Raw genomic sequence first — 15,175 nt, forward strand, 5'->3', positions numbered from 1 at the left:
TTAACATGAAAATAATTTGCCATTTATTTTTTATTGTGTCGGTTATTGAAAATTTCAGAAGCAATTTATAGAAAATTCGTAGCAAACACAAATAGACGACTTTTCACTCACGTCACTCTGCTTTGATTGGAATTTGAATTCAGCGAAGCAGCGACGTTCTCGACCACCCAGCAGACTTTATGGCCTCACAAAGACCGCATTCAACATTTTCACAGCCGTGAAAAGTGAAATGTAATTGATTTCTCTTCGTGTTTCCTTTCTTTCTTTCTTGAATAATGTATACTGTGTTCGGACGTCGTATGATTCAAATGAAAGTTACTTTGTTTTACCTAAAAATAGTTTGTATCGGTCATTGGCTACCACGACGAAGTTTACTTAACTCATGGCTGCAAAATGCAACTAAGTCCTCACCCACGGTCAGCCAGATCTGTAGGAGAGCGCTTGGAAATGGGGCGTATTACGAAGGAAACTTTTCCTTAATCTTTGCCAGTATGGATAATTTTTCGTTTCAAGACAACGAAAAATTACTTAGCCAATTTTCAGTTCTAACATGACAAAGATGGAGATACTCTCGTAAACGTCATATTTTTAATTTGAATTTACGGGTTTATTGATTGGCGTAAACTATTTGATGACCTGGCATCTGTTCTCCAGTTGGAAACTGAAGTCAGGCCCTTGTTTGAAGATCCGAGCCGTGGTTACGAAACAGGGGCGACAGCTGCGTGACTCTCGGCAGGAACTTCGTGTGTCTGAACAGAATGACGCAACATTTGAACCTCGAGACGTACCCTCGATCTGCTTGCCACCTGCCGACAGCGTGGCTTTCGTTTGTTCAGCGAACACTGGGATGCATTCTCTTTGTATAGGCCACGGCTGGTTCCTCCATATCCTTCATATACAGAATTGATATCTTCTGATGTTAGACGCTGCATGTCCTCAAAAACAACGTTGTTAAATAATGTCGAATGGTGCACGATGGTTGCGCGAGTTATGAATTTGATAAGAACGCGGGAGGAAACGTCCGAATTGTATTTTAAGGTACATTTTCAGTTTTTTCTCTTAGGAACTGAGGAAATCCTCGGAATTATTGTAAGGGTAACCGGCATCCGGGCAGATTTTTGAACCTAGGACCTGGCATTTGACTCTAAAGACCGGCAGAAAGGCGAACATCAGATAACATATTTCTTCCTACGTTTTTCATGTAACTTACAACTGGGGTGGTAAGGATCATCTCAACTGGTTACGGTTTTTCGTCGATTTCTTTATTAAAAGTATGTTTTTTTATCTTGCATTGTGTCTTGGAGGTCCAGCGGACATCCAGGTGTCTCTGTAAATAAGCTGGCTTCTCACTGCACGTGGTGGCGAGTTGATGGGGGCAAGAACGCGAATTATTCGTGAGGGGATCATCCTACTCCAAATGTTCTCAACCCGCGGCCCACGGGCCGCGTGCAGCACGCCGATGTGGTTTGTGAGGTCCGCGTAGATAATTTTTATTAACATGTAATTCTATGTGATAAACAATAATTATGCGACATCCGAAAACATGTTACTGGGCAATATTTGGCAGTAAATATCGTTATCAGCAAAGAACTAAGTACGCGTATTACTGATTAATACGTGGAGTTAATATTAATTTTAAAAACTTTTTGTTGTTGTTGAATGTTTAAGGGAATAAGGGAACTATAACACAAGAAACCAACTATTTTTATCACTAATTAACATTTATGTAGGTTTTATTTTACGAGATTTTTTACGTGACACAGGGAAAAGTAATTACCAGTTTCTTAACATCAAAACATTTTGACACTGAAGATAGCCCCATGGGGTAGAAACGTGTCCTAATTTCATTAATTGAATGTTGTGTTATTTCTTGAATAAACTGTACTTCTGCTGTTCGTATACGAATAACAACGAAATTCACATGGATTTTTTGTGCTGTATTCGCTGATGTTTGTTTGGTAGGTTTGTAGCTCTGTTCAGGTAGTCTTCGAGGTTGGAATGCGATGGTATTGAGGCGAACCAAATCATTTTTAGAAAACTTAGGGTTCGGTGTTATTGAAAAGGAAGCCTGCACCAGGAGGCCAGGTGCGTAGTTCACGTACGAAAATCTTTTATATCCATACCAAAGCCTGAATATCCAATGAGATTTCAGGTTCTCGCGGTGGTGATTATGAGAGTCTTTTGGAATATTGTACCGTGTAGTCTCTTAGAAGTTGGCTGACATTGCAGAGGTACGTACTGCCTCCTTCATCAGGTCGATAATTATTTACGAGGCTTATCTCAGAAGGCTGATATATTCGTGTGTTGTGTTCTTTGCACAAAGATGAACTGATAACATGAACTTAAAAATTAACTTTCGTCTACCTCAAAAAAAGAATTGAGCTTACAAAAGTTCGATGAGCATCAGTAACATGCAAAGGAAATGATCGTTTGGTTTATTCGGGTCCTTAGCCCTTTTAGACATATTGTTGCACGTGGGAAGTTGAGTCAGAGATAAAAGTTTTGCAAAAGTCCGTAATTATCGATCTTTCATCGAAGTTTAACAATCTAACGCAAATACTCGGGATATTTCGCAACTATCCGTTTAAATATTTAAAGTTCGATAAGTAAATAAGTGTAGATCGATAAGGATTGAGTTATCGATTCGAAGCTGTCTTCTGGATTGTTGCGCCGTGTTTGATGGAAGTTTACCGACGTTTCAGAGGTCCTTATTGCCTCCATCACTACTTAAAATGGGGGCAGAATCTGTAGGGACTTAGTAATTCTGCACAGGAAGTAAACACTGTCTAATCTAGGATTTGAGAGTCACATTAGAACCCTGATGATGGGGACAGTTGGTTCTCGAAACGTCGGTTTACTACGGTAACCAGAAGATTTTATTGACTGTCTAATCTGCCTCTGCTTTGTTGAATATAGGGGAAAACTCAGTGTGAAATTTTGTTACAAAATGGAAACTGTTTAAATCGAAACCTAAAGGTAAGCGAAGGATTAATGGAAAAGGTGTTGAGACTTGGTTGTTGTTGTTGTTCCATAATGCCCTTCCTTTTGTCACAGATGATAAAAAGGTTTCGTACGAACTGGCAACAATATGTCAAAAATAATTTAACGTGTTACGTGATAAGGCAATATTAGCTTTCTAGATATTATTCGATTAGACATTGTTTTAACATTGCAGTTTTATCAAAATGTGTATTAAAGGGGCACTTTTTTTGGAATAAAAAGGTACAGGTCCCTGGTGATTCCTTTATAAGCTGGTTTCCTACAGAAATTTCATTTTCATAACAGTTCTGTTTGGAGGAAGTGCTTTGGGAAAACGCATTATGGGCTCGTCCTCTCGATTTATCCAACCACCTGTCTGCCCTCATGATTAAACTCGAGAACCACGGGACGGATTGGGATGAAATTTGGTATAGAGATGCCATTGGGACAACCTGAAAATAGTACTTTCGAATATCCTGTGATCGGTGATGACAAAATGGCGGGTGAGGAAATTTTGAGACCAACAGTAAGCCAGTGAGGTGCTGTACCCTGGTGGCCAAAGTCGGAACTATCGGAATTCGAATTTGTTTAGTGATTACAATGGTCATGCAGGTTACGTGAGGTTAGGTTTTTTGTTTTGATGGGTCAATCTAGGTTAGATGAGATGAGATTAGGATAGGTTAGGTTTTGTTAGGTTGTGCTAGATGATGTTTGGTTTAGATCAGGTTTGGTTAGTTTACATTGGGCTAGGTTTGTTAGCTTCGGTTAAGAAAAATGTTTAAATTTTAAATTTGGATCTTAGAATTTCGAATATATGATTTAAGAATTGTTAAATTTTAAAAATTGTTATCATTTTCAAATGATGTAAACTTAGAAAATTTAGATTTTTTTAAAAAAAATTAAATTTGAGGAATTTAAGTTTTTGAATTTTTGAAATATTAAAAATTGAATAATTGAAAATTACGAAGTCTGAGAAAATGGTTAGGGCACTTTCACTAGGTTTTGGTGGGTGGGGCAAAGTTAGGAGAGGTTGGTCCACGTTAGGTTTGTCTAGGTTGAGTTAAGTTCGGTTAGGTTAGGATAGGTTAGACTTTTTTTTGTAGTTTTTATTAAGGAATGGGTTATGATAACTCATATTAATTTTGAATCTCAGAAGTTTGGATATGTGTATTTAGTGTGATTCATTTTTGTATTGTGATATTTTGAAAACTCTTGAAAGTTTAATTTTTTTTATACGTTTTAAAAAAAATTAAATTTTGAAGTTTTGAAAATTTCAAAATTTTCAAACGTTCGCAAATTTTTAACTTTTCGAAATCTTTAAGAATTTAAAAATTATGAATGTGCGAGTATTTTGATGGTAACTTAATAAAATTTTGAATGTTGAAGGTATTGAAATTTTGACAGTTTCTTAATTTTAAGGCATTTGAATTTTTGAAAAATTTGAAATTGTGAATCTTGCTTTCGGTGAGGTGTTGTTAGGTAATGTTTTTCTTAATTTAGGTTTTGTTGGGTTAGGTTAGGCGAGGTGATGTCATGTCAGCATATATTTGCTGTAGTTACGAAGGTAACCATGAGTAGGAAATGAGGAGACGGGGTTACCACGGTTACGATAGTTAACGTTACTGGACGGATTTCGATTAAATTTGGTATGGCTGCCATGTTTACATTGGTGAATAATGGTGTGAGGACGCCCGCGGGTTCAGAGATAATACTTCTGAGTTGGAGTTGGCAGGGAGGAAAAATGAGTTTACATTATATTAGTTTGGGTTCTATTAATATAGTTTAGTTAAGGTTGGATTTGGTTAGAAATGGGGTTATGTTGCATCGGCTGTGGTTAGTTTGGTTACCTTTGGTTTTGTAAGGTTAAATTAGATTGTTTTGTGGGGTAGATTGAGCTTTCGTGTGGAGATACTTTGCTTTGTTAAAAAATTCCTCATTTTCAACGCTGTTGACTGTGTGGCTCGTAGCGCGAAGAGATGGTCTTCGAAACGTCGGGGATTGACCACCAACTAACACGGCCGATAGCCCAAGAAGACTTTATTTATGAAATCCATCATATAATAGAACGTTTGTCTGCAGAATACATTCTGACGTTATGTTCGACTCCATTTAGAAATATCTTCTCTGGATTGAAGTCGCCACTTAAAATTTGAAAGAATTCTGCCGTACTCCACCGGTTTTTTGGAGGAAGTCCCGAAGAAAATTTAAGGTTTTATGGATCCCCTCGTAATGCCAACTGACGTGTGACTTGGTATGTTCTTGTATCGGGCGACTTCTGCGAATCTTATCAGCACGTACCAAAGTAGATAAAATGTAATCCTAACTTTTAAGAACACGCGAATCAGATAAGAATTTAAAGAACATTTATCTATATTTGTCGCATTCGTCATTCGGTCTTCTGAGCATGGTAATAAAAGTGATATTACGTGATTGGACGATTTCGCTGTGAAGTGTTTGTCCATTGGATCCCGCTTTTAGGGGCTCCCCGCGTGAGTATCGATCCTTTCAGTTACGGGAGTCGTCGGGGTGTGTTGACTGTCCGTCTGTCTCACTGCGTGCGTACAACAGACGCTACTTACATCCAGCCGGGGCAGCTCAGTTAGTTAGTTTGTTAGTTGGTGTGGGGGTCGCTGTGTTAGTATGGACGCACGGATGCTGGTGTCGTGAGACCAAATATTTTTATATATTTTTTCTGTCACACCTTGTAGTCTCCTAGTTTCACCCGTAGCTCAGTGTAGTTGGTTTATATTGTAAGCTGTGTAGTTTTATTACTTATTGTATTTATATTCGTATATATAAAATCGATTATTCTCGGATAAGAAGCTTTTTTATACGATTATTTTTATAATTTTATATATATATCGTAATTGTAATATTTGTAATAAATAATGGGTGGTTGTGCATCGAAAGATAAGGCAAAGACGGAGGCTCCGGGTGCTAATGGTTCTAATACTCCGGCACCAGCAACAAATGAAGACGATTTGAAGAGGTAAATAATTGTTTCTGATTACTAGGAAATATCTTACTGAATTTGCGTGTTAATTTATATTTTTACATTCTGTGGTAGATTATGAGAGCAGTTTTTTTTGTCTTGTAAGTTTGCATGGCTTAATTAAGTGTCCTGAAATATTAATTACATTTAAAGTAGGATGTACAAAATATCCGGTCTTTTCACTGTTATTTAACATTCAACTTCTGACGTTTGGTAAGCATTTTGATATTTTCGTCATACCCAGCGTACTAATGTAACGAGTAGGTTATGTCGAAGCAAAGTTTCAGTTTTAAAACAGATTTTTCGTGGTATTTCGAGTTTATAGTTAAGTGAAATTGTAATGTGCAAATGGTACTTGTAGGCGTGTGAGGCCACCGGTATAATGGGGAGTGTACTTCACCAATAACTATCGATTTTCGACATGGCGCCTTTATAAACTCGGTTGTTTGTTTCAGACAGCGAAAGGTACGTACTGAAAACCACTTCTGGTTTTGTGATCTTGTGAGTACTGGTTTCAACGTAATACCAATTTGAATTTGATGAAAATTATAACGTTGATAGTTGTGGAGTAGGAACCTGAAATTTCTTACCATTTGCTGCATCGAAGTTTTATCTACCCACGCTGTTAATTGCTACTGGGGAATAAAAGTAGTGAGGTATTTTTCTTTAGTGACGGAAACTTCTGTAATTAATCTTCCCGCTAATCATCACTAATTAACTGGTTAATATAATACTTTGCGAGGCGATTACCACTATACAAGTCAGTCTAAAAACGTATATCTTAATAAATGTCAAAGTAATAGCATGCGATGTATATAATTACTTATTTTTGAGTAACGAATTTTCAAATTTACGGCGTTCCAACTGTAATTACTGGTTCAAATAATGGCAGTTATCTTTGTTACGTATTTCTGAAACGGTTTATCCCGGATGAGAAATCTTACTTTCCTCAGAACCTCCGCACCCTTTCCATGTCATATATTTAGTATCTGCTGATTTCCGCTTCGCATTCTTCATGCTTTTCTTGGTTTTTCCCGCGCGTTCAGTTATCATTGATCTGCGTGATTGTGTATGGGCCACTCCCTTTTTGCCATGTTGGTCTTGCGCACAATTGCATTCGTACCATTCTCTTAAATAATTCAAAAGTACGTATACGTTCAACGGTAGGTAATTTTAAAATATCGTGACTGCAGGCAGCTTACGTAAAAATTGTGAAGAGGAGTTTAAATCGCCAATTTTCGTAAATATTTTACGCGCTTCATTAGAATGTTGTGTAGAATATGAAACGTTTTTAATTAATTATAATTAGATCTCATTGTGTTTGTATTTTCAGAATTTTAGTCGAAAATGAATGTTTTTCCTGATTTTTAATGGGTGCAGTTGGTAGCAGTGTCAGAAAGTAAAGCATTCGTTCATATTTTAGTGGTGGTATACTTGGCATTACTGATTTTTGGAATTCCATTTCCTATTATCGGCTCGAGGCCGTTATCCTGATGCTTTCCTCAGTCACTCGGACTGGTTATTGTGATTTTCCGATTTTTTAAAAGACATTGCTGGGAGATTATTTTACAAATTGGCTTTGATAGCTTCAGTCGCAGTCGATCTAGACACGCTGATGTTTTTTGAGATCCATTCTTCACGAAGACAGCGCAAGACGATTTAGCGCAATTAGTGCATGTGCTTTGGAAACTGGGATTTCGTGGTTCTTGCTTTTTTGTGATAGCCTACATCTTGTTTTCTCAACTGAGGTTTCAGCTACTAGAACAACGTTAGCAGTTTCGTATGGCTGTGAAACCAGTTTTTATTATGATTTTACCGGAGTTTCCTCATGGAATTCTTCGACCTCTGACCTTCGTGAGTGGTCGGGGAATTTGCCGGCTACCGATTCCACACGCCGAACGTTTGGTGAGAATGACAAAGAATTTCAGTGGTTGTTGATCGAGTCCCTATGCCAGAGTTAATTTTCTTCTCTGTGGATGGCAAAGATGCCCTTTGCTGAAGAAAATAGAATTGTCTGACCTTTAGCCATTGTAAATGGCCGGGGGATTCCCCACCAACTTTCGTGAGTAGAATAATTCCCAGCGGTGGATTCCCCACCAACTTTCATGAGCAGAATAATTCCCAGCGGCGGATTCCCCACCACCTTCCGTGAGCAGAATAATTCCCAGCGGTGGATTCCCCACCAACTTCCGTGAGCAGAATAATTCCCAACGGGGGATTCCCCACCAACTTCCGTGAGCAGAATTCGAATTGTCTACACATTTCAGTAGTCGCCAATTTCTGTTCAGTCGTTCTCGAGTTACGTGCTTAAAAACGTAAGGACAAAGAAATTTCTATGAATGCTTCTCAGGGATGCGAAAGGACCTGAGGTGTTTGTGTACTGATCAAGGTTCCATTTTTAAACACGCGGGACGCATGCGGCCCTCCTCAGTTCTCGAATTACGGCGATTTGAGCCCAAAATGCATTTCATAGCTGCGTGTTCGTGCTGTACCGATGTTTTGTGTTTCAGTTGCGTGTCTGTGAAAACAGGAGCAAAAACGTATCTTAATGTTTGGCTTGGAATTTGTAAAACAAGGCGGTAATGATTTTACCCACATTTGATCGCTACCGGAACTGTTACCAACTTTTAAATCTCTCCTTAGTAGGCACCGAGTTTGGCATGCCTGATGTAGATGGATTTTAAGGAAATGTTTTGTGAGAACTGGATTGGACGTGGACAGAACTGGCTGAAATCCTATTTGGTAATTAATAACACTGATTACAGACTGTGAAGACCGGGGCTGGATGAAACGAGCTCATTTTAATTAAGATATTGACGTGGAAAGCTTAATACGCGTGTATTTCAAGACTCTAGGAAGAAATTTGATGCACAAAGGCAGCCGAGGTTGGCATGCAATTATAAACCACTGTGAAGATCTTGTAAAGAGGGTTTGAGGCAGTTACCGTATATTAAGTTATCGAGATGTGGGAAGAGACTAAAGGGAAAGCTAGGAAGATTGAGGAAAAGAATGAAATGGCTAATGGACGAGTAGGAGGAGACCAGGAGCATACAGTTGCTCGGGACAAACTCAAACGATTTCAAGTCGTATATTTTTCAACGGGACTTAATTTTAATCTGTGGTGACATACGTAGATAATAAGTGTGTTATGTAATGCATTCCTTTAACACTTAACAATGCACTCGACGAAATGGTCCGTTATCTCTCTGACGCCAGCTGATTACTTCCTGCAACGTAGGCACAAGTGTCTCGTGTTAAGAGAGTGGAAAGTTTTCCAGAACCGTTCTGCGTACCTCGTCTCTGTGTTCATTTATCCGAGACTCAGATTTGCTGCTGCCAAATTAGTCGCACTACAGTCCTAGGATTTTGTTAAAATTCTCCAGATCTTGACAAGATCCGTATCTCATATTATGTAGCAGCTTGGTGAACAAACATTGCCATTTTACTGTCTGTACGTGCCTGTTTCTGGTACTGTTGACTAAAACTATCTGTGGAATAATTGTTTGCACTATTAAGAGTCTTATTTAATCAAAGGTGGCTGACTTCTGGGTACACCCGCTCTGTAGTCCGGTGAAAACCATTGTTCTAGAGGTCACTGCTGTTTCCATTATCAGGGCGATGAGTAAGCCGTGCTCTAGAAATTGGTTTGAGATATAGGAACCAGTCAGAAGAGAGAACTTTCTAGCCAGGTTGTAGTATGTCCCTGGTCTCTTATTGGTCCCTTTGCCATCATATCATCCTCATCTTAATGCACGCTGGTCCGGTTAAGGTTTTGTTCCGACTGACTGCTTCATGCATCCGAAACCGAGTGGAAATGAGGAGATATGTCAGCCAAGGCTAAAGAGTTTGGTGGACGACCAACTGGGCAGTCCAGTGGGCTCCAGTCCGGCTCCATCGGTGGGTGGTAGAGGGAAATTACGGTCTCCATGAAGGCCCCCCTCAGACACCGCAGGGAAGTATAGATCTAACGAGTTCGACTCGTCCGATCCGGGCATTTGGATGGAACTTGCCCCAAGGCGCCCGGAGACGGGTTTGTCCTCTGCCTGGACAGGCAAAGAGAAACCACGCCCAAGGCCTGGCGGTTAAAGCCACCGCTCACACGGGCATACAAGCCGCGGCAAGCGGCCTGCATATCAGCTACGCTGAGGTTCAAGCCCACAGCCTCGGTATCCGCTGGAGCACACGGTGACGTGTTCGGGGTCGCTGAGTTTCGCGCCAAATGTCTACTTCCATCGCCCATGGGAACAAACCCAACCCTCCCCCAGAGGAGCTACGGAATAAAACCCCTATGTACAACTCTGGAGTGAGAAACGCTCAGATTTCTCGAACAGGAGGAACTGGGTTCTGGATGGAACTACGTATCTCAGATGACCTCGTTGTCTGGTCTCAGGCTATGCCGAAATCTACTCCTGTTTCACTTAGCGCAGGAAGACGGACGGAGCTGTAGGTTGCCATGTAAGTCCGCCTGTCCTGAAGTGTCGGTGGTGGATTCACAGCTACCAAGTTCCTGAAAGGCCTACTCACTATTCTCCCTCCCCAGTGTATCTCCGCTCGAGGGTATTGACCATCTTGTGGAGAACCTTCCAACCAAGACCAGGTTAGGGTTGACTCGTCGTACTCTCTGCACTGCATCCTTCCTCAGAACAGGGGATGTTCTTCTCCCCTAGCTGCCTTCCGCCACGACCAAATTCCCGTTCGCGTACTCACACCCCGTTATAGAACCGAGACACTTTGTCGTACGCAGTGTTAACCTAGCAAGGCACGATGTCTTACCTGTTTGGTTGTGGTTTCGGCACGCGGCTTAAAAGTAGCCCTGAAGATGGTGGTAGCAAGATCTTCCGAAACTGGTAAACATCTACCAGACTAAGGTGCAACGCAACGTATACTCATCGTCGTGAGAACCTCAAATCATTATGTCATTAACTTTATACACGCGATCTGGCAGACACGAAACGCCTTCATATTCTGGCTTCATAATGCAATGAAAAACGGATTTGTCGTTTTAAACCGAATTCTGTAGGGTCATTTCGGCACGCGATGTTTTACACGGGGGGTGTGAAACTTTTTCAAAGTGTGTAAATAAATGTCATTGTTTCTGTTGTTGCAGTGAAGACAAAATGGTGGACGCAGCAGTGCTGGAGAAGTTGGAGGCTGGCTACACCAAGTTGGCCGCCTCTGACAGCAAGTCTCTGCTGAAGAAGTTTCTAACAAAGGAAGTGTTCGACAACCTGAAGACCAAGAAGACCCCTTCCTTTGGCTCTACACTTCTTGATGTAATCCAGTCTGGTAAGATGAAGTTAATGAATATGTCTTCGGATGAAACATGCACGTGATAAGATTATTACGTCTTTTTATCCAGCGTTGCTAAGAAAACGTAGCCGAGTTCAAATATTTGGAAGTGACAATAAATCGAAATTTCTGCCCTGAAAACGTGAGTAAAAACATTAAAAATTAATGTTTTTAATAACCCGTAATGACTTGACGCGATGAAGATTAAAAATTTAATACAAAGCAGAATTTTGAACCTAAAACGTGATTAAATTTGTGGATTTCTTCATTCTATGCAGTTTAATTTTTTTTTTGTATTCTCTGCGGTCGTAAAGATTAAAATATTCTAAACTGTTATGACGTCATTTGTTTTATATAGGCTTGAAAGTTGATCCTTCACATTAAGGCTAAAACACTGATTGAGGTTGATAACAGGGCGAAGTGACGGGAGAAAGTTGATAACGAATACCATATTTTGTAATTTGAATACTCCGGTCTGGCGCGGCCAGAAAACAAACTGGAGGAATGTAAAAGAAATATTTTACTGTAGAGAGTGACACAGCAGCAACATATTGCAGTCGTAGGAAAGATTTTTATTATACCTTAATACCTTAATTTCCGATAAATCTGCTGAATTTTGTCACCTCAGTCTGTTTCTACGATGTCATTTATCGGCGTAATGGCTGACATGAGCTCCTGACCCTCGAATTCATCTTCAAATTAAGAGAGAGCAAGGTTTCTGTTCGTTTAATTCAACAAATAAAATATATATTGTTTTAATCTTGTCCGTCTAATCACAATAAATTCTTATTAAATATTAAAATATTACAATAATTAACATTTAAAATATTTAAAATATTAAATAATGTTCTTTATCGAAATATTCGATTTACATTAGACCATCATAATCGAATATTTCGATAAAGAACATCATTTAATATTTTAAATATTTTAAATGTTAATTATTGTAATATTTTAATATTTAATAAGAATTTATTGTGATTAGACGGACAAGATTTAAACAATATATATTATTATATCACAATATGACGCAACTTTACTATCTCACAAATAAAATGTTTCCTCCAAATTGTTTCTTTCCGTACAACTGGACAGGAACTCAGTTTTGATCGAATTGACATGTCGAGTATCTTCTGGTTGAGTTGTGGATTGGAAGTGGAGTTGAAGTTGACCTGCGGTTTGCAGTTTGCCTTGGCCGGCCGAGTGGCTTTGGTCCGGGCGAGGTATAGATCAATATCACCCGCAAGATGCCGTCTTGCTTGCATTCCGCTCCAGTTACTTGGTCTTCTCAGTCCTCGGTGTGAGTCGAAGATCGCATCAAATGCTCTTCGAATGGGCGTATGTTGCATGGCCCTACCCACTCGTATTAAGGATGTAGTTTAATTCTGTCGAATCGACTTCAATTTCTACTTTTAAATTTGAAATTATTTGTGCCCGCCTTTAACAACTGATTCTTAACCTGGCCAGTGGATGGAGGGGAGTGGTCCATTTTTCTATACGCCCAGTTGACCGGTTGCTGTAGGGACATGTCCCGATACGTGGTACCTGGAATCGAACCCGGCTATTCAGCCAGTGGTCAGACACACTTCTGAATGAGATAGCCCTGTCGATAATTTAAATACTCGCTTCATGAGTCTTTCGTAATGCAAGTCTTGCTGATGTGCTGGCTGATAATGTATTAGAGCGTATAAATTTTTAGAACCGAAGATCTCGCACCTTCCAACTTCGTGTTCTCGGCCAGGACGGTTTGTGCACCAATTCACACTTCACGATAATCTAGCCGCAAAATTCTCAATTGAGAAAGCGTCTTTGAAGTAAGAAATATCTATATTTTAAGATAAACCGTATCATACCTAAGTCTCTAACAATTTTATTTCCATCTGATTGGTGGATTTATTGATAGATAGTTTATTTTATCAACTGGTATTGGTCTCATACCGTAGATTCTTGGGTGATCTTTGGATGGCGTATTGTGAAGTGGCCTGTTTTAAGATTCTGTAGCAGTATTTGCCGGTACAAGTCATGCAGTCGATTCCATAGTCAGCTACATTTCCAGTTAGCGAAATCACTTTGAGATTCCTAGAATTGTGACGTCACCCACATAAATTTTGTTTTGCAGAATGCAATGCATGTAGAATAGATAAGTGGAAGTTTACTCCCTGCTGCAAAGGTACGTTATCTTATCAGGCCACCGATAATCGGAGGGAAACCCCCCCCCCCACCCCGACAGAATGCTTCTCCGAACCGTTATCACCTGTATAGAGTACACGAGAGTTAACAAAAAATCCTTGGTGACGTATTTGATCTGGGAAGTCACGTACTGTTCTTGTTCTCATTTGATGTACACTTTACTGGAAAAAACTTTGTAACATTAGAAGTTGTAACAAATAGATGAATAAGGACACATAGGCTTGTGAGAAATATCTTTTTACTAAACACCGCAGTGTCTCCACTCAGGAACAAGGGAGTTAACGCTTGCGCGCCTCACTGCCCTGTCAGGTTGCCTACGTCACAGGGACTTCCTATCTTTCGTGTACGAGTACAACTCGAAATGGCGTTCCATCGACGTCTTAACTGACGTTAGAATTCAAATCTCACATGGAAGTTTGATTGGTGAGGCCGACCTATGTTCCAACCTGGATTATTTATTAGGAAAAGAGATTTTAAGGATTTTCTTGGGCTACTTCCACATTACATCAAGGTTGAAGTCAGACTGTAACTGGCACCTTATATGAAGACCGACTTGCGGTTTTGAAGGGACTGGGTGGGGAAACCCGCAGTCAGACAGGCGCCCTCATAACGTAAAGGAGCCCCACTGATGACATCATCCAGCCAGACGGGCGCCCACGAAACGGAATCCCCTAACTTTGACGTCAGAATTGTTTTGGTGTGCGTGCATTTCCGAACTTTCTTCCGTGGAGGTAAATTTTCTGTTAAGGTTTTGAGGTTTCCACGGTGATGTGGGTTAAGATGGCGGGCTTCCGGATTATTGCCTCATGCAGTCTTCGGTTGCGTACCGACGTTTCGGAGGAATATGCTCGGAAGATGTTCTTCCAGAACGATAGTAATCGAGAAGACTACGTGGTTCAAAAATCCAGAAAGTGGTCACGACAGTTCGGTGTGTATTCAGCGACTCAGGATATGGCCCTCGTGAACGCCGTTATGAATCTTAGGGTTCTGTGAAAGACGGGGGTTTTCTTGAATGAGTAAGCGACTATCAGCTTCTGAAGAATGAAGTGTAGGTAATGAACTTTTGTATGGCGTGTCTATTAACACGGAAACGTGGAGCTGAGTTAGAATTTTCGCAGCTGGTAGCTGGGGTTGTGCCGGCTAATTGGCCTAGGAGACGTTCCAGTGGGACCATTTTATAGTAATGATGATTTACCTTTCAAGGGCGAAGGTTTGGGAGGATATATCAATTCCAAACGGACACCAAAAATGAGTATTTCCAACATGTGCTTGTTTAAAATTGTTTCTTTACTGTTTACAAATTTGCGTAAAATTTTCCGATATCAGATTTTATCAAAATCGGTTTTTCCGTTCGAAGTATTTCATGCTCTGCAAGGCTGCGAACGCACCTAAAGGAAAGCAGACTTGCGAATTAAGTGTTAACTAATGGACCACTGTGCTCTTGGTTGGAGATTAACAAGCGTGCGTGTAAATTGTATACGAAGAAATGTTATATACGACGACGATGTGGAATGTTAGATCATCTGGCAAGCACGTAAAACGTGTTGCAGGGAAAATTGTGTAGAGGAAATGCTTTAATAATTAACGCACTTGTTAAATTATGTCATACTTCTTTCGTGGTATTGTCGTGTTGAAGGTGTCACAGCCAAGTGTAATTGGCTGACGTGTATTTAATATCGGAGTCATGCCATTCAATGTAAGGTTGGTGATATCAATGAACGAACC

At 40.1% G+C, this 15,175-nt stretch overlaps 1 protein-coding gene across 3 annotated transcripts in view; it reads left to right on the top strand.

Moving 5' to 3' along the window:
• The window catches only part of LOC110828625 (Arginine kinase 1), a 105,981-nt gene that overhangs the window by 76,414 nt on the left and 14,392 nt on the right, over positions 1–15,175 (top strand). For 2 of the 3 annotated variants that reach the window (XM_087351856.1, XM_022061494.2), the window contains exon 2: positions 11,079–11,257. In XM_087351856.1, the coding sequence (XP_087207982.1) occupies positions 11,089–11,257 (169 nt within the window). In that variant the 5' untranslated portion in view covers positions 11,079–11,088. Of the gene's footprint in view, positions 1–5,836; positions 5,969–11,078; positions 11,258–15,175 lie in introns of those variants that run through there. The other variant, XM_022061492.2, reaches the window with a different exon arrangement.

This window comes from Zootermopsis nevadensis, unplaced genomic scaffold (assembly GCF_977971745.1).
Source record: "Zootermopsis nevadensis isolate Lab colony 2312 unplaced genomic scaffold, Znev_1.0 Znev_ptg000020l, whole genome shotgun sequence".
In the NCBI taxonomy this organism is placed as follows: Eukaryota; Metazoa; Arthropoda; class Insecta; order Blattodea; family Termopsidae; genus Zootermopsis; species Zootermopsis nevadensis.